The sequence below is a fragment of the Dicentrarchus labrax genome, unplaced genomic scaffold, assembly GCF_905237075.1.
Source record: "Dicentrarchus labrax unplaced genomic scaffold, dlabrax2021, whole genome shotgun sequence".
NCBI lineage: Eukaryota > Metazoa > Chordata > Actinopteri > Moronidae > Dicentrarchus > Dicentrarchus labrax.
In genome coordinates, this window is record NW_026136705.1 from 15,801,253 (window position 1) to 15,826,910 (window position 25,658).

At 40.4% G+C, this 25,658-nt stretch overlaps 1 protein-coding gene across 1 annotated transcript in view; it reads right to left on the reverse strand.

Annotated features, from left to right (window-relative positions):
* Window positions 1-18,492, reverse strand: part of ephb4a (eph receptor B4a) — a 34,426-nt gene extending 15,934 nt beyond the window's left edge. Inside the window, exons 1-2 of the mRNA XM_051401034.1 lie at window positions 17,519-18,492; window positions 1,307-1,377 (exon numbers count right to left, since the gene is read on the reverse strand). Of these exons, the coding sequence (XP_051256994.1) occupies window positions 1,307-1,377; window positions 17,519-17,597 (150 nt within the window). The 5' untranslated portion in view covers window positions 17,598-18,492. The remainder of the gene's footprint in view (window positions 1-1,306; window positions 1,378-17,518) is intronic.
* Window positions 18,493-25,658: the final 7,166 nt, after the last annotated feature.

Genomic DNA, 25,658 nt, shown 5'->3' on the forward strand with positions numbered 1-25,658 from the left:
GAAATTAACATAGTCGGGGCAGAATTTAGCAGATTTGCTGAACTTGAGGCTCAGAAACTCAGTTATGTAAATATGTAAATCTTTAAAAATCCATTTGCAGATGATGTGTTGAGTGAGGCAGAATACTGGTGTGAATGAATTACAGTGCAGCAGAGCACTGAGAGCCAGGTTTGAATCTCTTGAGGGAAGAATTTCCCTTTTAATCCCAAAAAATAAATACTATGGACTTTGGCATATTTACGTGGACAAAATGTTTTTCTGTGATGAAGATGCACAAAATATCCCACAGGGCTCATCTACATTTGACATAAATCATTTAAATAAATTGTTCAAAATTTGTTACGAAAGCAAACCAGAGAAATCTGCAAATATACAGATGTACTTCTTCACACCATAAATGTTGAGACATTTTACCTTAACATACACTGTGAACGTATTACACTGGAGGTTAAACATGAATGTTTATTCTGTGTGTTTCAAAATGCAACAACTAATATTTAATGAGTACAATTAACTGTACCACAATGATGTGTGAGTATTTTTGAAACTGAGAAGCCAGAATTTATGTCCGACAGAGTTAGAAGTTGCCAAAAATATCTACTACGAGTGAATCATAATCCTTTAATGCTAAAAATAAATAATCCATATATAAATCTTTTTATATGTTATTTTGATGCAGACAGCTCATGGCACCTCCCCACTGCTGCCTGCCATTATTATTTATACTCTTTAGTGTTAAGTTTGTGTTATAAAACACAAGTCATCCATACTTTTGACAATGTGGAGCTTTAGATAAACTGCTTCAGATGATAATGGCTGCGCAAACTATTTAGAGACTGTCGGCCTGTTTCCTTTTGCATCTTAATCAAAAGCACACGCACATTTGTTGAGTATTTCTGTCCAGCTCCAGAAATCTCCTTGCCAGCATCACGGTAACCGTCTTCCATCTGAGACATCAGCAAGTTGAGCAGTTTTGGTCACTGGCGCTGTTGGCAAAAATACCCTAGCAACCACTCCTCAGTTGATCAAATTACAAATATGTCTTTTTTTGGCTGCAGTATTCAAAATTGTGGGCAGCCAGTGACTTCAACTCCAAGGTTGATGGGATAAATCAAAGCATCTGCTTCCAATATACTTTGAAATCCACATTCACTCCGGCGTTCCCTTTACTCTGTCAGTTACCTGCCATATAAGGAACTCCTTTATAGCCAAAGTAACAAAGGAACAGCTGGAAACCAAAAATCCCCAGTCACCGCCAGGGCCGTGTTAGTAATACAGATAACATGGTGAAACAGGGGTTACGTACCTCGGGTTTGCTATTTGAGAAGATTGTCCATTTGAGATCAGAAGTCTCCGTCTTAGTGTTCATCAGGACCTCTGAGAGAAAAATATAAAAAAAAAATAGAACATCACTCACAGCAGGAAATATAAAAATGACACGTATGAGACTCATTTACATTCAGAGAAACACATAAATGAATTTAAAATCACAGAGTGAACATATTTCGAAGCCCAAGCTGTCTGCCAAGTATCAGCTATGGCTTATACTGGGATTAGGGTGAAAGATGGAGTTTCACCAGTCAATTACATCTACAGACACATTCCCACTACCCTAAAATTGTCTTTCCTCTCATGTTTGTTTTTATCCCCCCATGTCCCCCGTGTTCCCAGCGACACACCGCGCCTGTAGTCACACTGAACCTGTTGAAAAGACTCCGTCATTGTAGGGACAAAGTAGTTGGAACAAGAGAATTGAACAGACTTACATAGGTACACATGCACAGACACACAGATATAAAGATTTAAGCCCTCCTAGTCACGATCTGTGATTACAATAGAATTGATTTTTTGTAATCTTTTGAGGGGCAGGCTGCCAGCGCACAAACAATCTGAGCTGCACTGCTATGATTCAGTATCCCAATAAAATCTGAGACCTGGACGACATGTAACTTGATGCAGAGTTAGGTTAGGGTGAAGGGACTTCTTTTCATCTGAAGACATCTTTTTTTTTTTTCTTCTCCACCCAGCTGTTTTCTCAGATCGTCTCTGCTGAATTGTGACTAGTGTTTATACTGATGGGATGAGGTTTCTGTCACAGACCGGCTTTTAGAGCCCTACATGTTCCCCTGCAGAAGCTCATCTCAAGGGTGAGGCAGTTTGGTTTCACCAATAAACAGGATTTAATGCGGCTCTCCTGAGTGCCATGATCAAGGAGAGCACCTGCATGAAAATGGATGCTGGAGGAAATGGGAGTTTCAGTGTGAGTTTATCATTGGGGTTATTAAGATGTTTTGTTGAATTAGGCTCCCAATATAAAGCTCGACAGTAAAGTCTGGCATCCTATAACAGCGCTACACACACACACACACACACACACACACACACACACACACACACACACACACACACACACACACACACACACACACACACACACAAACAAATGAAATACTACATCTGCATTAAAACACCTTTTTCAAAACAAACACCTTTTTTGGTTTCTAGATGTTTATTTAAGTATTAGTGATTTTTTGATTTAAGCTAAAAAAAAAAGCTTCATATAAATAATAAAATTATGCATGAAATGCATTGAAACTATATTTTCAAATCAAATATACATTTTAAAAGAGAATTCCTATTACATTCTTACGTTCACAATAAACTGATCTGAATCACTCTGAATCCTGGATGAGGCCAACGTGTTGTTTTTCTCAACTGTTTAAAATGTGTTGTTTCCACCTCCTACTTGCTTTAACATGTTGCTTTGTTGTCCAAAACATCTGCTCTGAATCGATGGCTATCAATGTCAAGTGTCTAATTTCATTCACATATTCAGTGATTCCATATGTATCCAAATAGAAGTATCCTAGACAGTTCTTTAATTCTTCTATTGGTTTAATACTAGTTTCAAAAACATTGGTTCACTTTTTCATAGCTAAAACTGTTTCAAGTTATCTGGAAATTTAATTAAATAAGTCTCAAGGTTAAGTAGTTGAGAATGATTAGTCTATTAACTAATTAGCTGACAAGCACAACAAAAAATTTGCAACAATTTTCATAATCAAAAAACATTTAAGTCTTTCCCACTAATCAAATGTGAGAATTTTTCTGATTTCCGGTTTTATATTGTTGTAAATTGAATATCTAACAGGTGATAACAAGCAACCTGAGACATCACCTTGGACACTGGGAAAGTAGTGATTGCTATAAATCAATAATTAGTTGCAGCCCTAAAGTAAATAAAAGCACCTACATCTAATATATGTCATCACCACATTTCCCAGTTTAAAGACTACTTCATCCAGTGTAATCCTAATATCAGTGTCCAAGTTACTTTCAATGTAACTGCTGGTGATTATAGTCCATTTCCTGTATATACAGGAAGAAAGGATGTTTGGAAAAAAGCTTTTACACAGAACATTATTTAGATATGAAGCCTGTCAGGGTCCTCTTGTGCTCTATGAATATTTTTTGCACAACACTGTTCAGCACCAACACTTGTAGTATTTTACAAAAATAACTGCAACGCCTACAGCCTTACTAATCTCTGTGATCCTCTGCAAAGTGAGACGCAATCACATTTACCACTTACCAGCCCACATCCCAATGAAATACACATGAAGGCACCAAAAAAAACTTTGCTCACTACTGAAATGTTACAGCTGTAGCTGTCCAGAGACAGACGCCATTGTTTAACACGGATGAACGCTGAACTGTTGGTCAAAGATCAGATAGTGTGGTCTATTCAGCACGGACTGTATGCTGTCTTTAGTCCTTCCATAGCTGCACTCGACACTCAAAACAGAATATAAAAGAGATATTTAAAGAATCAAACCAAACTGTTTATGGTAAATCAGCTTGTTGTTCCACTTTGCTTGATGGAGGTGATAACTTTTTAATTTCCCCCCACTTCTTAATGAATTATCCTGCATCCCACATTCTACTAGGAAGTATTGACAGGATGAATTAACAGGATAATACAGTAATACCAGAGATTGCTTTGATAGCTGTATTAAATTAATATATCCTCCTCTGCCCCGCTGCTATTCCTCCTTAAAATAAAACCATGTTTAACTGCAAAACATTTTAATACAAAATAATGAACAGTAAAAGAACGAGTGGTTTAAGTGGAAAACAGCTGGTGTCATCTACAAATATCTGACTCTTTATCTCCTCGTTTTTCCATAATGATTTCAATGATCACTCAATCACACTCCTGCTAATTTAATGCCCCCCCCCCACACACACACACACACAAATACAAAATCTATCCCCTTCTCACAGCCGTACTGCCAAATGACTTAAATCTTTCTTATTACATTCCCCCTCAGTGTCATTTTCTCATTTCCATCGTCTGGGTGACCCGTCTCATGCACAGCATATGAAAGCAATGACTTGACATCTCTAATTCTCCGGGCTGCATATGCAGCAGGTTCGTCATTCTCTCACACTGAGAGGTAAATGTGACTTTTAATCAATGGCTTCTCCCCCTGTATTACCTTGCTTCTTTTTTACAATTTACTTATTTTTACTCTCTCTATGCAAATTCCCCGTAAAGAAACACATGCTTCTCGCCCTCTTCCACTTCTTAAGAAGCCCACCAGCTTTATAACAACAATCTGAGGCGATAAAGAGGAAGAAAGAAAAGTCTGCAGAGAGCAGAGGAAAAAAAAGAGGAGAGAGGTGAATGAGGAGGATAATTGGATGACAAAGTTCAGGAAGGTGCTTTCCCCGCATTTAGTCTAGCTTGAGTTCACTCCAGCATAATTTAAAAAAAAACACCTTCATAATACTCAGGCTTCTGTTTGGAGACTGCTCCGTCTCCACCTTTCATATGCACACCTGCCTCTGTTTCATATGGAGATTTTGTTGAAGGAGTGAAAAAGAAACACCCCCCCACACACAGAGGCATGATAATCACTGTTTATCGTGCTCTATCATTAAGGTTTATGAGACAGGATGCGTGAGTGTTTCTATTATGTGCATGCACGGCCTTGCCTTTCACTGAAGTAGACTCAGACTTAAGCCCTGTTAGAGGAAGTTGGCGTTTCCCTTCCATTCTTACAACAGTGGCGGCCACCCACCGCCGGAAAATTGCCCCCAGTGCTAGAAAATGTAGGAACAATGAAAATTCGTCATCTGGCTGTATTTAACACCCAAAACAAACAATTGTACAGTAATTACAGTACAATCGTCCACATTAGGAGACACTGGAGAAGTCTAAACTGACACTGGCACTGGCAAGAACACCGGGACTGAGCCTTGGAATTAAAATGAGGGAAAATGCTGTGTGTTAAATATAACAAATAGACATTGTTAGCAAATTTTTTCCCAAGTAAAGACACTGAGAGGCAGGTCTGAAGTAACTGGGTTGAGATATCAGTATTAGTGATGGTATAGTTTTTATTTTAATCATCAAACCATGTCAGAAAAACACAGGCAAAGGAAAGGTATTAAGTTTGCTGCATGAAAGGCAGACAACAATAGAGGGTGTTGTACACGGTTTTCTTTTGAAATGTAAAACTCGACCCTGTATTTTTCACAAAGGGGGGGCCATACGGCAAATATTACACCCTCATTTTCTATACAGCTGTCTTCAGGCTTTAGACAACTGACCTCAAAATCGAGAGCAGGACCCATTTTGCTTTTAATCGCATTTACAATTCTGCACTTTTGTGGTCATTCTTCGCTGTGTGCTCTTTCCCTCCCTATTTTCCACTTTCTCTGAGGCTCTGGAGTGTGATAGGGAAATTATAGGCCTATGAACATTTGCCCTGCTTCGGCTACAATTAGACCTCATTTTAATTAAAGAAACAGAGTGCCAATTACCCTCATACACCAGAGAAATGGAGACAGAGGGGAAGAACAGGGATAATGAAAGGAATTTAAGAAGGGGTTGAGATGGTAGAAGGTTTGGGATTTACACATGATGTATAAAAACTACATGGGCTTATCAGTGTGTTTACCAGTACTGCAGCTATGTTCATCGAGATGTGTAGCTTAATTATTATATTGTTTTATTTTCATGATGTAATTAATGAATACAAAAATACACAAAAAATAAATAAATCATGAATTACGTAACAATGGTTTGGTGGTTTGGGACTTAAAGCTGCTCAGTTCCAGGCTGTATATGAAGGTTTGTCCTGTTTCTTGAAGTGAAGTGAAGTAATTTCTAGATGGGAGAATTATTGTCCTCCAGTATTCAGGGAATACTGCTAGCACATGTTTTAAATTGAGCAAATCCAATACCCTGAAATCAGACATACTTACGGGATGTTCTGGTGCCTCTGGCGATTTCATACCTCCATGTTTCACATTTAAATTAAAGCAACAGTTCAACATTTTGGGGAAACACACTTATTTGCATTCTTGGAAAGAGTTAGACGAGAACGTACCACGCTCATGTCTGTATGGCTAATTTAGCTTAGCATAAATACTGGACTGGCTGGCTGTTTCCTGTTCTAGTGTTTGTGCTATGCTAAGCTAACCAGCTGCTGGCTGTAGCGTTATATTCATCATTCATGAGAGTGGTATTCTCTAACTTGGCAATAAACAAATGTACTTCCCAAAATGTTAAACTATTAATTTTTTTAAATCCTTAATATTCACTAATTTAGTTTCTGTATTAACATTTGCAGGTGTTTCCCAGTGAGGCCTATTTCCATACATGGTTTACTATAGGTAAAATGGGGTTTGTTCGTATTAAGATTAGTTTGATGGATTACAGCTGCTACTAGAAAAATCAGTGAAGTTTGTTTTTTTCAGTATTCAAATAAGTTCTTGGCAGCAGATGATCACATTCATTATATCGCAGGAGTGAATGTCCTCCAGGTATCATTGACCACATCTTACAAAGCATATCATTGGTTAATCTTTAAAAATGCTCATTTTGGACGTCCTTGGCACTCGGGTTATCTACCATAGGGCACACGAAGAATGCAAATGAAAAGGAAAGAATCCTGAGCTTCCCAGCATTGTTTTTGTGAGTGCACGTGAACATGAAAACTTGCACTGAATGTGTGTGTTTGTGTGTGTGAGACAGAGTTGTGTCTAGTGAGATTAGACCTCAGCTTCCTGTAGTTCCTGTCCACTTCCTGTCTCCTGGTCTGGTGGGATGTTTAACTCCTTGTTTACTGTATAACAAAAGCCTCCTGTGGCACGTGCGGATGAGCTCAGTTACTTAAAGTACGCGTCATGGAGAAGTGAGATGAAAGTAGCGTAGGTGAGATGAAGAAAAGGTGTTAATGCTTGACACGTTTTTCTTTCTTCTCTGTCGGGACGCATATCAATACGTGTTGTGGTTGGTCTCTTGTCCCAGGACAGGAGGTGACCTAGTTATAGAGGAAGCTTCATACTGGACAGAAACCAAAAAGATGCACTGCTGTGAAAGAAAGTGACTGACCCAAAGCACTGAGGATTAAGTGCAGTGCATTACAGACACCTGACCTCTGAATGTTTTGGTTTAAGTTTACACGATCATCAGCGATTCGCTGGACCGAGTCCTTACATTAATCTTTTCCTGCGTGTTTTCCTCCCATCAGTCTCAGAGTTCACACTGGGCCGCTTGTATGGAGAGGTCAGCAGACTTCTTCTCCCTGAGCTAATAATACTTTCACTATGACAGTGAAACTATTTTTGATTTCTACTTGTTGTTCAGCCGTACATATGTTCTGATCCCCAGGCAAATCACCTTTTTAATCTTTTCTAATTCTTGCTGAGTGTTAAATACAAATCTATCTGTGTATCATAGAGGAGAGGATTTGACAAAAAGCTTCACTCTGGTGGTGAAACACAAAACGAATGTTGATGAATACAGGTAGAAGCATTTCATCTAGGATTCATTTCCATTCCCATTTAATTAATTGTGGTTAAGTGGAAGGAAACACTGTTGCACTATTCAAGTCGCACAAGTTCAAAGTGAATATTTACTTAATAGCAGTGGTATAAAAAGTTTGGAGGCTCACATAAAATGAGAGGTTAAGGTTAAGAGGATGTGAGACATTGACTTGATTCTGTGCCTTTTTATATCACCGCCTACAAGTAATGAGTTTTGACCTGTGGTGTTAACGGCTGAACAGCACTTGTGCATCTTGGACTCAAACAGCCTTTTTTCCCCCTCAGACAAACAAAACTCACATAGCAGTGAGGCCAAAGATATCCCCGAAGAGACCACATGAGATGAAAAATGAACATTATCTACAGAGAGGTGACATTTATGGCTGTTTGACAACAGTTTAGAATGGTATTATAGGGCGTGTTTGCTGTTGGATATCTGTGTACAGGAACTGGCCAATATTGGCAAGAAGAAGTAAAAGAAATAGATTTGAACATTTAATTCCCAACAGGAAGCAAGGAAGGTGGGGGGGGGGAATCTCCCTTCTTTTTTCTGGCTAAATTGTTAATTAAATTCTAAGTAGACACATTTACGAACGTCAAGCCTTAAAACATAATCCCCCACGCTATCTCTCATACAGTATGATTGATTAAATTGCCTTGCTTTACAGCATATTTCAGCATCTTTGGAATATTGATCTGCCACTGAGTGAATTCACCTCCCGCTACTTCCAATTATGGGCACCACTTTCTCAAGCCCTCTTCAAAAATAACTCAACTCTGTGAAAAACTGAGAGGCTTCTTGAGAACATTGTTGCAGGCTACACCAACTCCCTGGTGGCGTCCTGATACAGAATCCTTTAAGAGGAAGAATGAATTACAAAAGAAAAGTAAAAAAGATTTTTTTTTTTTTTTAATCAAATCATTATATTTTAGGAGGGCATACTGCACTATTCAAAACCTCTGCATTTCCGCAAGGCATGCCGGCTTTATATTAGTGTAACACTGGAGATGATCCCAAAATTGGAAAAAAGACCAGCCAGTAGTGTGTGATCTATTGTTTTTTTTGGGATAGACGGATCAGATTTTTTATTATTATTATTTTCATTACTGATTCATCTGCAGGTTGTTTTTTTATACAATTGTTTTGTTTTTAAACGTCTGAAAATGTCTGTTATAATTTCCCAAAGGTGACGTCTTCAAATGCCTTTTTATTTTTGTCAGAACAACAATTTAAAACCCAAAGATACTCCATTTACTATTATGTACGACAAAGTATTAAATAAAATACAAATTAAAAAAGACTAAATAAATTCAAAATAAATACATTTTCATTGTTGCGAGGGTAGCAACGTTTAGTCAGCTAATCCCACACATCACTGTTTGTGTGAGCATGTCGCACCTCAGAAACTCACGCTGAGGTTAAAAGCGTGTATCACTTCTTTTCATAGACCTTTATTCTGCAAGATCGAAAGGCAAGTAAACAGATGTGTGCCGCACAGTACATTTTAGCAATTGGGTCTTTAAAAGAAAAATTTTCTATGGAGGAATGTTTATTTTACATGAATGCTTTTGGTAAAAGGTTTTACTTTGTTAGCTGCTGTCAAAGGCTTCAGTCTGTACAACTGCCACAGAAGAGAAAATGAGTTACACAAAAACTCAAAGCCACACTACTTAGAAAAGAAGTTTACATTGGGAAAATATCCTCCGCTCGTTGATTCATCATCTGGGTGATGTGCTAGTCAACATTAGAGCAAGCAGTCTAGATCCTGTGATCAGAGTTGGCAGAAGAAAGCGCCACATTTCCACGCTCGACTGCAAACAGACAAATGTCACACATTTTCAGTTTGTTATGCCACAGAAAAAAAATTAAAGATCATCTATCATCTTGGAAGAAAAATGACACTTTTTTTTTTTTAAACCACAGCTTCAAGAGCCTCATGAGCCAAATTCAAGTCTGACAACTTTATACAAACACTTCCCTGCTTTCTACCTGGGAGCTATCACACATCCTCCCTCTGTGATCGAAACTGCCCTCTACAAACCAACTAGCCTCAAGCTGCTATCTCCTTTATAGAAGGCAGCCAATCATCTGTGAAGCCAGAGAGCTGAGCTGAGCTATGTGTCATCACAGCAGAAGCACCATGGGAAAGTGCAAGTTATGTGCTTGTTTTCAAACACTTTCTCAATCCCTGAATAGGATATTCCTCTCCTTGTCTTCCCCTGTCCGCGGGGAGGCCTGCGGTCGGGGTCAGTCATAGACTGGCACTCCTGCAGGGCAGATAAATCTGATGATCTTCCTAACCAGCAGGAGACGCTGCCACCCCTGTGTTTGTTGTGTCTTTCAATAATTAGACCAGATAATTTGCCAGTTAGGTAACTATAGAATAATCATTAGCATGTTTGTGTCTTGTGTCATTTGATCCTGAATACAAAAGAAAAGGGATCAATTCCAAAGTGTTGCAATGTGTGCATTCACCTACAGAGCTGAAATGATGTCATCCTACCGAGTTGCAGCAACAAAAGGAACTCCAGTTTGTCAGACGGGAAAAAGCTTAGAAATGTGAACTCTTATAAAGCAATATATGACGGGTGACCTATCTTATTTCAAATCTGGCTTGAAAAACCCACAGAGCTCCATCTACTGCTGTGATGCATCTAATGAACTCTCAATGAGCCCCAAAAATGTCTACTGCTGTACTTGAAACAGAGTTTCTATCAAAGCCTTTACTAAAGCAGAATCTACAATTCATTTTAGGAAGAAAAAAAATCTTGCCGAAGAAAAACGCACACACACAGCTTTCAGTGACTAATCTGCTGTGGGAGGTGGACAGCTTGAAGCTAACAGTGCAGACTCCAGCTAAATAAACCATCTAAGGATTGACACATCTAAGTTGAGATACAAGAAAACAGACCCTCTGCGAGAATTTTTCTCTTTTATTCTGACACATCACGCTTTTTCATATTCAAGCGACAACAGAAACACAGAGCTAATTCTCTTCATCACTGTATGAATTGCTCCAACAAGCCTGCGACTCGGGTTTTTGTGTGGCAGTGACCGATATATCTAGAATAAAGATAGACTAGATGTGAGGCCATTTGTTTTGAGTACAAAGAGCATAATTTTCCTTCCTCAGCCAGCCATATTATGTTTTCAGCACGGAGTGAAATCAGTAGTTTACAAACAGTTTTTGTATTTCAGAACTACACTTTTGTCTCAGAAAATGGATCATGTTCAATGACACAATGACTCTTCTTCCATGACAGTATAGGGTTGAGCAGAGACAGGCAATCATGTATCACTGAATCAGTGGTGATATGTAAGAACATGAGAGAAGATAAATTTGGTGTGCAGCACTCCTTAAAAACACCAAGCTGCCAAAAAAAGGTGTTTCGAGCTTTTTCTAACTGAACTGACCCACTCCTTTTTGGAGCATGACTCCCCTCTTAAAGCTCTTAGCTGTGTGCAAGCTGTAGGAGGGCAGCTAGAGCGCAGGAATGTCTCTGTTATGCTGTACATAGCAGAGCCCGCTTGGTCCATGCGGTATGTGAAAGCAGGCCCTGGGAGACATGCTGAAGCCGTGTGCAAGCATGAAGGTGGAAGCTCACATGCACGTGTTCTCTAGGCTGTTGTCGAACCAAGTGAATTGCATTTTAACTTAAAACGGTCATATCAAACAGAAGATGTAGGTCAACCTATGACGCAGGGAGGAAAATATCCCAGACTCAAATCGAATCAAGTCTACTGATGGTGCATGCTTCAAGCTGAGATTTCTTTTTTTTACATCAAGGTTGCTTTTTTTAATCAATTCTTGCACATCCAGTCTCCGACGTCTCACCAGCCTCACGTCGCTTTTCCCGCCTGCAAGATTTCGCTCTATTTTTGAATGTAACGACAGAAACATCACAAGGCGCAAGACAACAATGGAGCGTAGAAACGCATCACAAAAGATTTTTTCCCAACACAATGCTCAGTATGCTTCAAATAACAGCAGTGATTAGAGCGCAACACAAATGAGAAAGATGGACCTGAGATAAATAGCTCCTTCTCAGTTGTTGTCTTCGAATTAAAGGCCTTTTTAATCCCTTTGTTATAATCGCATATTCAGCCCATCACATATATCTCACATATCTGGCCCCAGGTGCGTATGATTACAGAATGCAAATAGGCAATATACCTACTTTGCTTATTATGCAGTGTGCAGACGTGCACATACTTGCACCCTCCTTGCCCTTTCTGCACTTGCTCTTTCTATTTCGTTGACTCATGCCGGTCTCCCCATCTCTCCTTGACTCACTTCAAAGAGAACCCCCGATCCCTCTAAAAGTGCCATTCTCCTTGGTGCTTATGGCTGATAGGCTGTGGCCTCATTCCCTCTCTGCTGCAGCCTGTCCCCATTGTGTCCCACTCTCAGCGAGTAGCGTGTGGGTGGAGGACAGACTGGCTCTCCAAAGTGAATGCCTGACATGGATGTATGGGTTGGGGGTGTATCCTCTCAGCGAGCTAAACTATCATCCACCTGCAATTCCCTGCTGCCATATGCATCCTTCTCGGCGAGAGGGGAAAAGGGAGAGGGAGACAGAGACATGGACTGAGAGTACTTGTGGCACTCGGATGCCTGTTTAACTCTTGAGGAAGCTAATCATCGGATTGAGGTACTGAGGATGATGGGCTACAGGCTTTCAGAGAGGGGGGAGGTTGCTTTAAATGCAAATCCCTTTCTTATAAAAATCGGTTCCGTTTAAAAGGATTTCTGGGAAACGATCCACATTTCCACGGCAGGGGAGACAGTCAGCAAGAGAAAACAGCATAGCACCAGTCAAACATCAAGGAGACAGAGGACGTGGAAAGAGTAGCAAAAGAAAAGGCTACATGTCTCTGAAAGAAGGGGTTGAGGCTCAAATAAGGCCTCTTAGATAAAAACATCCTTTCTGCTTTTGAGTTTTACTTTAGATTGAGAGGCATTATGCTATTCATCATGCTGGTTATGGCATGGAGGAGTCAGGAGGTGAAAGAATAAACAGAATACAGATTGGGTGAAAAAAAAAAGGCAGGGAAAGTCCCCCCCTTTTAACATTTTTAGGGGCTTGATGTAAATCTTGCCTTCAACCTAAAAGCGGTCTATCAGCAGGATACATAAATATAAGCCTTGGATGTTTTGTTTAATTCCATATGACGAAGCCTGTTACATGTTCTTCAGCTGCCTGGATATGAGCAACTGGTGAGTGTTGCTGTATTTGTTTAAGGCAAGGTATACAGATGTGCATTGGTTTCCCCGCACTGCTCGCACACAGCGACTACCAATCAACTGCACTGCACAAAAATGTTCAGTAAGCCGGTGCTGGTGGGAACATTTTAGGCATCTTTGTCAACCCACTCACATTAAAGCAGGGCGATTTATCAGCTTTTATGATCCCCCCCCCCAATCAAATATGTATAGGGACATAATTTTTTTTAATTTACAATATGTTTTAAATCATGTAACTATATTGGAAATGTGAATTTATTACTCAGTTATCTCATTACTCCCAATTGGCCGCCGGCGCATCTACTTGTAGCTGTGTGAGCTCATTGTTCAGACTGGAGGCTGCACGTGTGTCATTTCAAGCGGCAAACAAAAAGCTGTTAAAGTCAACTGTTTTGTTTAGGGTTGCTTTGGTTTGGGAGTGTGAGATATGGAGCAAACCACTGCTGTGTGTCACGTTTTCAAGAGACAGGATGACTCCTTCACCCCTTTCCATCAGCAGAAGCTAAAAATTTTGAAAAGTGCTGTCGGTGTTTTTCACCCCAATGAGACAGGCTTCTACTAAACAAATGCCATTGGCAGATGCATTCTCTTGTTACACACTGAGTAAAAAGATGATTTGTAAATAGGAGGTAACAGCTGCAGTAACATGCCGTATTGCAGAAGATATACTCCCCATTGCCAGGATGTAGAAGGATTTACAATGCTGTAAAATACATAAGCAGCAAGTACAAGCCTCCCAGCCAAAAAATAATAATTTTGCTAAAAAGACACTGCCTTTGCTTGGAAGAAATGTTCAGCAGACAATCACACATCAACTGCAGAATCAAAGCTATTTCTCCACCCCAACTGACCTACAGTCAAGTTGCACGGACATGAACAAGAGCTTTACGTGCATCTCAATAAGAGCATTTCCACCCACCTGTTTTTGTGTATGTTTTCATTTTGCGCATAAAAAACCCCAAAACACAGGAAATTTGACAAAAAAAATGTTATAAACCATTTTATGCTCCACTGGAGAGAGGAAAAATTGCAGCAGATGGAAACATTATATCTGTGTGGAGGTGAGAATGAGGAGGCTATAACCTTCCTCAAAATAACACGCAAAACAAACATAAATGCCATATTTCCATCACGTCTTTCCACATCATTTTTGTTCATTTGGAGGTAACAATATAATTTTGTTGCGCCCTCTTCTTGGGAACTTTTGCCACCAACAGTTGCATAACAGTAGTAGATAGAAACATGCATTAATTCGCATTTTCTTCTGACGACTTTCTGGAAATTCACTTGAAAATTTGCGCTCGATTTGGGTGAAAACTACTATTGATATTAAGAGTGACTGTTTACAAAACTGTTACACCACAGATGATCACACAGGTGATTCAGTAGCGCTGGCTCTCAAAAAATGCCTTCAAGCCATGGAAATTAGAACAGAACTGAATATGTCGCCCCACCTGGGTGGAAAATTGTCCTACGAGTCTAGATGAGTGCTGACAAGTTTGCATCACTTAAGCTCTGGACCTGAACAGGTGGATAAGACTGCAGTGCATTTGTCACTGGCTGCATCTGCCATTGGTTAGAGAGAGAAACTGTATGTGCAAGGAATAACGAGGGGCAGGGAGGAAAACAAAATGGGTACTTCATAGGTTTAGTCTGCGTGTGGGAGGATAAGGAACATTTATAACTTACATTTATAAAGTCAAATATGTTTCTGCAGTAGGGCTACATGAGTGAGAATTATTAATACCGGACAAAAAGCTCACGCCTTTTCAGTTTAAGGCCTTGGTTATACTTCTCTTTACGTGATCCATTTTTATGCAAGGCCAGGCAGAGAAAGACTGTTAGTTTTTACTCTGTGTGTGTGAGTGTGTGTGTGTGTGTGTCGCAATCTGCGTGCATCCTTGTTACTCATTTCCACCCAAAGCTTGCTATTAATTTCCAGCCAAAGTAATTATCTGATCAAGAGGTCCGTGTTTTAATCTTCCTGGAGACAGAATGAAGAGAGATCCATGCACTGAGCGAGCAAGTGGTGTGTGTAAGTGAGTCATTTATCCTTTAGTTGGAAAAGGAGGAGAGATTTGGCAGCTGTGAGCTTCATCTACCCTCCCATCAGTTCATTACAGAATTCCCTACTAGGTGGAGAACAAGGGGGAGGACGATCCAGAGTGTGCTGGCAGAGGAGCGTGCCATTACCCAAGACACGAAAACCAGACATCTTGTTCACACTTGGCAAGACACAGATGTTCTGGAGTCAGCCGACAAGGTGCTACGACCCCTCAGCTCCTGTCTACATGACCGTCCTACACATCAAGCCTGTGCAGCACCTGTTTGGAACTAACGTCTCGTACAGACCATTAATAAGTTAGGAACAGAGCCAAGTCGACTGGGACTATTCTTGGTTTTCTTCATGGTTCTGCCACCAAAGACGTGCTGGGCATCGCTGACAACAACACCGATCTGAGGTTAAGCATCTCTTATGTTCCGGAGAGAAACTAAGGGTTGAATCAGAGGTCAGGGCCCAGCTGTGGAGAAGAAGCTACAGTTCCTTTAATGGACAGAACCGTGGTTGCAAAACAACCTCTGACCGAATGTTGAAGTGTCTGGGAAAATCCCAAACTTCCCTAAAGTCAACAATGGCTTCCCCGCAAGAATTCAGAGTCTCAGTAGCTGCGGTAATTTAACATCTTCTTTTGATGGGTGTGTGTGTGCACAAGCGGCAGATCCAGGCTTCAAAACAACCCTCAGAAAACCATGGGTGATGTCCCATACTGTACGCTACAGACGTGTTTGTACAGTGGGGTAAATACCATATTGTGCAAGTCCACCCCTACAAGAGAAGAGCATTTTAGTACCAGCGGATATGGCATCCAGTCTCAGACAAGAGGCAGTTGACAGGTTCATGTTCCTGCCACAGAGTATGTGAAGTCATGCATGTTCATGGTGTTCCTGTTTACAGCGACCACTGATTGGAATGAACATGCTTGAGGGAAAGTTTTATTGTAAAAGAGCTCATTGTTTTCATGGCATGTTTATTTTTCGCTGGGAAGTAGCCAGAGAAATGGCTGTTAATGAACATATATGAACACTGTTGTGACGCTAACCAGCGAGGGGAAAATGGCATTTAGAAAACATGAAGCCTCAGTTAAGCAACATCAGCCTAAGCAGCTGTGTATAAGGCTACAAATAGTATCAACCATAAAAAGCATGATGGAGAATAAAGAGTAGTCTTCAGAGAAACACAACAGCATGTGTCCTACACAGCAGTACGGCACTTTAAAACAAACCCAGTGGTTCAACAGCTCTTAAAGAAACCCAGTAGAGATCCTTTGATCCTCAGTAAAACACAGGCCTATTATTTCCAAAGACCATTTCCTATCAAAGGTTTTACACAAAGTTGTCTCAGCAGCATTCTTAAAACTCAAATCAGTTTCAGTTCCCTCCACAGCTCCGAAACTTCCCCATTACACACATATGTCACAAAAAGACACAGACATGGCAGGAGATCAAAAATAAATAAACACCCTGCCTTCTGGTTGATTCTGATCTGCCACTGAGGCTCGGTCTTCCACCCCTGCATTAAGCAAATTACCCAGAAACTGGCCCTGTTGTTATGCTGATGATGTTGAGCTATACTCCCCTGTAAAACCAGACAATTTAAAACCCTCATTTTCTTTAACACTGAGACAGATAATTTCAAGGCTGTCTTGCTTGTCCCTCCAGGGTCCACAAAGCTGATCCAGGATAATTTCCCTGTTCATGTCAAGTACGCCGCCAGAAACTAATATAAATTATGATCCCGATTATGTATTCAATACAAAAAGGTTGGGTGTTTTTTTCCCCTCAAAGCTAAAATGCCTCATGTAGATCTCTACATCAACCCACAGAAATCACACCGGCCCTGTATTTGGCTCAATGCACTGAATGTTTTATTGATTTTAGGGTGAGCTGGTTAAGGGTCCCCAGGGTGCCGCTTGGGAACCTTTTGATGACTTGAAAGTAAAAACTAATAGTGGCTAGGTTCTTAGAAATAGCCTTCCTGGACATGTCAGGAGGGCAACACCAATATTTGTGTTTGGCACAAAACCCATCAAAATAAGATTATATAATAAAATAAAGGGGGGGCATACTTTCATGAACACTTCCAGGATGGGATTAATACTAGACCTGTAACACACAGTATGTCTAATTTATGAGGCTGCAGTCACATCCTGCCATGATATTTCTATGATTACTCCCCTGAGATTTAGGTTAAGTTCTTTCTTGCCTGATCCTTTTCCTTGCATGCTTTTTAAATAAATTATACATGTGGTTTTACTGCACTTCCTTTTCGGTAAGGGACAGGACGTAATACTAACTGTACATCTCACTCAGCCATGCAACCACAGAAAACAAGTCAAGGCGACATCATGAAGGGAAAAAACTCCCAGACTCACCTTCCTCTGCAGAAACCAGAAGAGCCCAGTCCAGGAAGATGCACCCCAGCAGGACAATGCTCCTGCATGTCAGCTCCATACTGTTGGTACGAAATGGCAAAAAAAGAAAACACCTCTGTTTTGCCTTGAATTAAAAATCAAGTGGCACTGGCAGCTCGGCTGTGCACTCACTGACCGCAAACCAGTCCGCATTTAAAGTGGACTTCAGTTCAGAGAGCCTAACACTGTGGTCAAAAACACTGCAGTAGGAGGAAAAAAATACACTTTGGCTGAGTGTAGTTATGAGTCGATGGTGGATATAAAGCACTGCTCCTTGAATAGTAAGTGTTATTTAACGACACACTGGAAAACTTCTCTCAATTGTCCAACTTTGTGTTGTGGTGAAAAGTCTGGCCAGAAAACAAAACCACAGCTCCTCTCCCGACTCGGTCCTCTGTCAGCACAGGAGGTGCATGGTTGAAACTTGTTGTATCCCCGGCTCTAATAAGCTCTTTGTGATCCACACGACTTCTCCCAAATTCTCCCCCCCAGCTCGATGACCGAGCAGGCTGAATCCGCAACCAGGGCACCTCGCTGCATATGTGTTAGTGGCAGAGATAATCCTCATTATCAGTCGGTTCATACCTGCTCCCGCATCTCCTCTTCATGTTCGGGAAAACAATCCGCCAAAGTGTGTTTTGTTTTCCTTTCTCCTCTCACTGAAGCACCAGACTATTTGGTTGCAGAGGGGGGAAAATCCACAAAAGGTGGTGGTGGTGGGGATGTTGCGCGACACGTCTAGCCTGGCCTGAATTAACAGGCAGAATTAGACTGGAATTGAGAGGAAATGTCTAGTTTGTTGTCCGGACGGGTCAGCGGACTGGTCGCACGGCGGATATTAAAAGTTGTGCGCTAAAGTAGCTCGGAGGACCGACTACAGTACGCTGGCCACCGAGGACTTCATCTCTGCATCAAACCCGGAGTCGAATGGCACCAGTTAGCCCCGCCCACTCTCGTTTCCATAACAGCGGAGCCAAGGGCACGCGGTAGGATGCAGCGTTTCCGGAGAGCGCCTTCAAAATAAAACCCATATTCACAAACATTTGGATGGTAGCAAATATGGATTAAGAAAACTTTTTTTACCTTGTTTTGTTTTTTCAAAGTGACCCTTTTGGTTGTGTAGGTTATACCGGTCACACTACGTCTATGAGCATGATTGGAATACTACTAATAGCCATAATTTGTAAAACAAAAGATAAACTTTACTGATCACTTGCAGGGGTAAGTTTCACAGCGTCAGTCATAAGGACAAAAACAGATGTATGGCTGTATTACAGGACGTGACCTACTTTATAAAATGTGAGCATCAACTGTATAGAATAAAAATGTAAAAAATCCAAATGGGGATAGATCCATTCACTTTTAACATCATACATGAATACACCTTACATAGCCACCATACATACAATTCCTATGCCAGAACAATGCTTGGAATGATATGTGCAGTCTTGGCAATATTTCTTTCAGCCCATGTTCTTGTTCATGTAGACTATACAGATCTTATGTATGATGGAAAAGTCACTTATCACATGATGTGTAAACCTAATAACATCAGCAATCAGCAACATTATCAGTCTCTACATTTAGTACTGTACTCTCCCGCGTAAGCACCAGTTATAAACCTTTGGTATAATCCCACTTTACTTAGCCAGCCGTATTTGTTCTCCTCGCTGTTTCAAATTCAGGTGGTGTCTAAACCAAATATCCACATAAAATAGAGTTCTGGTTAAAAAACACAACTGGCAAAGGAAAGATGTATGCTTTTATTTTGACAACAGATTCGCACGACTTCCGGTGTTAATTAGATTGCTTCTTACTCCAAAACAACAATTAAGTCCGTCCTATCTACAAGTACTGGCATGCTGTTTCAATAAACTGTCCTCTAGATGAAACCTGCGGGCAGGTGGTACAGTCAGCCCCTCAGAGTTGTGTTCATTGTCCCAGTGTTGGTCTGATTCTTCTCCAACCCATTCCCAGTTATTAGGGAAAGCAATCAGAATGTGTGCCCATTCCTTATGTTGAGCAAAATAATACAAATTCATCTTTACTGAAACATGCTTTATATCAAATGTAATGGCGTTTAAGGTAACTCGGAGCCAGAGCAGCACCACTGATGAATACAGGCATTCAAGGACACCGCCGCAGGGCTGATAACTTCTGTGACTGGGGATTTGAACACATGTAGTATGTGGTCTCCAGTTGAGGTCAAAGAAGCTGAAGTCTACCAAATGCAGATAGACCAGTATATCAACTGACTATGATGCAACCCTGCTGCCAAACTGCCTTTGGCTGATAAGACTATTTGTTCCCCTCTCAGTCTGATGAGAAAATATAGATTTTGCATAATTAGCACGATTAGCATTAGAAATTAGCTATCACATCTTTTAAAAAACAAAATATGTATGGTTTATGACAGCTCTCTCTTAAATGTACATATTGTTCTGCAGCTAGCCATCTGAGCACAGCATGTGTAATGAGAACCATAACATTACCAATTCATTACATCAGTGTTGCAGCACATCCTATTTTCTTATTTAATTAATGGCTGTTTTCCTCAAGGGGACCTGAATGGAATCACTTTTTGAAGAAGATCTGGGGGAGACGGCGGCATAAATAAGAGAAAATGCTAATTTTAAGTCTAAATGACAAAATGTAAATAAGACATTTGCAATTCTAGCTCACTAACAAGGCCACACCAATGTTTAATTTTGGCAAGTCGAGGCCGTTTTTTCTTGTTCTCTTGTGGTGTTTCTCAAAACTTATGTTGTTACGTTTTTTATTGTCTCTTTTTTTTTTTTTTTTTTTTGCTGTTACTGTCTATAAAGCAGAATAATTGGGCAAAGCTCTGAGTTACATTCAATTTCTCCATCCTATCGACGTCACCACAGGCTGCCATGCTGTGCCATGCTGTATCTCCCAAAATTGCAGAAGAAGGAATCTGAAAATGTACAAACATCCGACTGTGATAAAATCTACACGGCGCAAGAGAGTATGTGAAGTCAGTAAGAAAGTTCTTCAATTCATCCTGACTCTCTTTTCTTTTCCTTCCTGTTCCTTTGTTAATTTTAATGTGTTATATAAGTGGATAGAAACTTAAAACAGCATGCATAAGGGCGATGCTTAGGAGTATTCAACTCACCAATTCTGTCACATTTACTGTATGCAGTGCATGAAACTCTTACACGCTTTAATCAGGCTCTCACGTCCAGCACTGGCAAGCTGCAGTGGGAACCTCAACAGGAAACAATTGTGAAGCAAACGACACAGAGAAATATCCTTGGGTGGTTTCATTTTTCTTCTTCACGCTTAGTCTATAATTTGAAGAACCCCTCGAGTGTAAGACAGAAGAGCTTTGGGATCTGAGTGACCTACCAGTGGGAGAAAACAAGGCTATTCATCAGCTGTTTGTGCACACAGTGCTTGTCATCCCTGCTTTACTGATTGTCACACATTGTTGAAAGCCTGTTAGAAGGTACAGCTTTGTAAGATTGGTTTGGCTGGTTTGGGAGGGTCTCTCCTACAAGAGTAGGAAGACACAGATTGAAGAAAATGAGAAGAAGAAGTTGGACAAACTTTGTTGAATCAGGTGACTGTAACCATGATATATCCCTTACCTTAACCAAACTGCTGTGGCTGCTGGAATGTGACCATGTGATCACAGTTGATCACATTTTTTAAAGACCAAAAAGACAAAGAGCTTTAGCCATGGCTGTGTTGCTGTAAGGAATGGCGAATGGATTTCCATGTCATTTTTAACATTCATGGTACCCAGAAGATGAATCCCAATTACTTTGATAATAAGTAGGGGGTACTTTTCATTTAGTGCCAACAGCAGGTCAAAGTTTTTACTTATCCAGTGAAATATCTCTTCATCTACTAGACGTTCATGGCTCCGTGTTCAATCATTCTGAGTTAAGGTCCAGTCTGTAAGGCTCTATTGGCAGAAATGTAATATAATATACAGTATGTTTTCATTAGTATAGAATCACCTGAATGTAGGAATTGTTATGTTTTTGTAACCTTAGAATGAGCTGTTTATATCTACAGATGCCGTGGGTCTCCCTCTACCATAGAGTCTGCCATGTTGAGTCACCATGTTTCCACAGTAGCCCAGAAGGGACACTTACTTTATCCAGTACTTTGGTTTTTGATCAAATATTTAACTAATGACATTCTCACATGTCGCTCTGGTAGTTCATCTGCTAGAGCTGACAACCCATGTACCAAGGCTGAGTTCTTGCTGCAGCGGCCATGTGTGGAAGTCTGACCTGTGGCCCTTTGCTGCGTGTTAACCCCTCTCAAGGCAAAGCCCCCCTCCCAAAGAATATCTATAAATAAAAAACAACTAATGACATTCCCATCAGTCTCGGTAGTACTTTGTGTTTGAAGCTAAATAGCAGATGTTAGCATGCAAACACGCTAAAATAAGATGGTGAACATGATAAACATTATACCTGCTAAACTGCTGTTAGTATTATGACTGTGGGTGTGTTAACATGTTAATATTAGCATCTAGCTCAAAGCAGCGTTGTGCCTAACTATGGCATCACAGAGCCACTTGCATGGCTATAAACTCTTAGACTTGTCTCCTCAAGCATATTGTGGGCCGTTGTTTGGATTTAGAGAACTTTGGCATGTGGTCAGGATGAGCCAGGGATTGAACCACCAATGGCCCAACCCCCTCTACCTGAGCTATAGCCGCCCCTGGTTGCATGAAGCTTTGTCCATGTATTCTTTCCATACTACATAAAAAGCTCTTTCTTTAAATGTAGCAACACAGTGTGAAGTCAGCTGAACTGTTTGCATCCTTTTAGATTGGGCATAGATGCGAGACGTGGAATGAGCTAAACAGTTAAAAGTATCTGACAGTGCACTAATTGCACCCCAGGAACAATTGTTAAAAATACACATGAACATTATCTTTGCCAACCTTCTTGTAGAACAATACAGGAGCTCCTTTCTTGACTCATTACAGGATGATTTCTGCTTCCGTTTTGTCACTTTATGAAACACTGCCTCTAATGTCCTCCAGAGTCTGTATGTTTGCATTATCTTTTCTTTTCCAGCAGCACCTATCTGGTACAGTTTCCTTAAATGTATTTTAGGTATTTGATGTATTATTTATAAGCACAAACTGTAGGTGTATTATCCAATACATTTTAAAAGTCTAACGCTGGCAAATTCCTGTATGCCATCATCCTAATTTTCAAATATGTCATCAGTGCAAAATAAAAAGGTGCATTTGGTGACATTATAAGCCTTCATGGGTTAAGCCCTGTCAATGCAGATGCAGCTTATAAAGTGATACCAGAAGGGTGTATTTTAAAACTGCTGTCATTCTCTTGGTTGGTAAAACCTCACTGTGCAAAACCAAAATCTTTGTAATTTGTCATTTTCGATTAATTTCAAGGTTGTTAAATATTAACCGCAGAAGGTAACATTCTTTTGAAGCCAACATGCCATGTTGTAATTAGTGAAATGGGCATAGACTTATTTCAACAGACATAAATATGCCAAAACTCACAATCCTTTTCATTTCATTTCATTCTCACTAAATTTCTGTATAGAAATATCATCTGTGGCAGGTTTGGCTACACAGTGGTGTTTTCTGCCAGTTTACAATAATAAGCCTTTAAGTGTCAGAAAAAGGCAGAAGAACCCATTAGGTTTAATCCAACATCACTCTAAGAGCTCTGGCACAAAACCACGGGAGTCGGTATTATCTTGGTCTATAAACCTAAAAAAAGGCAGCTCTTTTAAAGCAGCATAATGCAGCATCTTAATGACAAAAAACCCTGCACCACACCCTGCCACACACCAATCTGAGGATGAATCATTTGATCTTTATGCAATCCGTCTGATACGTGGATGAAGAGCGGTGAAGCAGCCTAGGTGACATCATCCAGATTTACTAACACAGCAGAAGATCCAAACAAAAGAGTTGAACTCCAGTTGTCCTACACAAACAGTTTGATGGGTGCCAGCTGGGGCCTCACGTGTGGAGGAACGAATAGAGGGGACGAAGAGTCAGTGAGTAGGAAGCACAGCAGGCTGAAATGAATAATAAAGTACGAACATGGAAAGGATCTGTGTTTGATCCTTTACTCCAGGCTGTAGCTGTCATAGTGTAATGAAAGTAACAAATGATGATGACATCCTCCTGTGCGTAGCCAAAGTGTTTGGTAGACTGATTGAAACGTCTTCTCTGGGAAGAACACTGAGGCTTGGTGACTAACAATTGCAGTTTTTGAAACATCCTGATGTCTAGAAGAAACATGTCTGCAGTATAATCATCCTGGATCTAAGAGGATTACCTTGACCAAAGAATTAAATGTGTGGAGAAGAATACAGGCACACCCATTTGATATCTCATGCAATGGAAAGGTACAGACGCATTTTGTAAATGTAATGAACTATGTGGACCTATGTACTGCAAATTTTCCCAGCACCACTCATATGTGCGAATTTTCCTCTTTAATGTGATCCTCTAGACGTCTGGGGCGTGTACTGCAAGCCAGTAAAAGTAAAGGTTCAAGGATGACTGATGTTTGAAACACATCAGCTGGTGTGTCCTCAGGTCCTCTGATAATATTGGCTTTGAGCTGTGTGAAGCTTGCGTTGTACTGTAATGCTTTACTGGTTTCCCGTGCAGAGGTATATGAACGGTTCTGAGGTTGCTTTGAATGCTTTGAGATATTTCTCTGTTGAGCCTTCCCTCCAACACTCACAAGACACATGCGTCAGCTGCTCTTTCATCCAAAACCAGCCCTGTCACTGCAGTTCTGGACCCCGGCAGTAGACGTAAAGAAGTATTCCTCAATTATCAGCCTATTGTGAAACAGGCTGAGAATAATTGCTGATGATTCAGAAATGGGAGCGACTTGCAACAGTTAACGACTATCACCTTGATCCCGCTAAGAGTTGTGAGATCGAACCATTTGACAATTATCCTGTTAATTTTCCCTCCGACAGCTTCCCCCATTTCATCAAGTTTGGAGTGAAATTTGATTCTAATTACTGGCTTGATTTAATTATTCCATTTGGAAGCATTCATTCCTCATTCCTCCTTAGTTTAAAATGACTGTCTGCCCTGGCAGTAAAATGGGATGCCTGCGATGGATTGTGGGCACATCTGTGACATTCACTTCAAGATTTTCAAAACATGAATCACTATAATGATTAAAGAGAGAGTTTACCCAGTGAGTCAGATACTTTGGGGGAAATTTCAAGTTCTAATTTTAAAGTAACCACATTAATTTGGCTTTTTTTTTTTTTCAACAATCCATCTGTCAAGCATCTGTCTTGCTCTAGGATCCAAGCGTGCATTCTTCCACCAGCTTGTGGGTAGATGCATTACATGCCCTGTATGCAGTAGACACCTGTTAATGGCTGGTAGGAGGATAACAGAAACATGTGAGGGATGTAAGGCCTTAGATACTACATACCAATTTGCAGCTTCAAATCCTGTTTATGACCTTTGATGGATGTTCCCTCCCCTATCTGTCAAATCCTTTCTATCACTTTCAGTTGGTGTAATACAGCAGAAGCCAGGCTCTTGTCAACCAGGTGATTGATGTTTCAGGAGTGAAACACCTCATATCCATTTTCTTAACCACTTGAAATAAAAATAAGATATTGAAATAACTTGGATAAATAGATGTGTAATGTACTTCAGTCATGTTAAACCTTCAAACATACACATTTCCCATTCCCAGATTTAAGGATGTGAAAATAATCTCATTCCACACTGTTAGAGCTTGTTCACGCTCTTCAGTAAAGCTATATGTGTACACAGTGCGCAATAAAACCCAAGGCTCCATGTTTCTTATGTCTGCTCAAGATAGTTTGTGGATCATTTTATACACAGTCCCCCCGGATTAAGCCTGACATGTTTGGTATTTTAGGAAAGTTTGGGATTTACACAAGCTTTTAAAAAGAAGTTCTGTGGTTGGAAAGGTGAGGTGAGGTAAGTAAGGTTTAACAGGTTTCAAGAGCTTGTTATTTCTCAATTGCCTATCTAGTTTTAAAGTGGAATTTTAAAGGAGCAGTATTTTTGCGACTCTAGAAATTTGAAGTAGTCATTCGAAACATAAAGACTTTG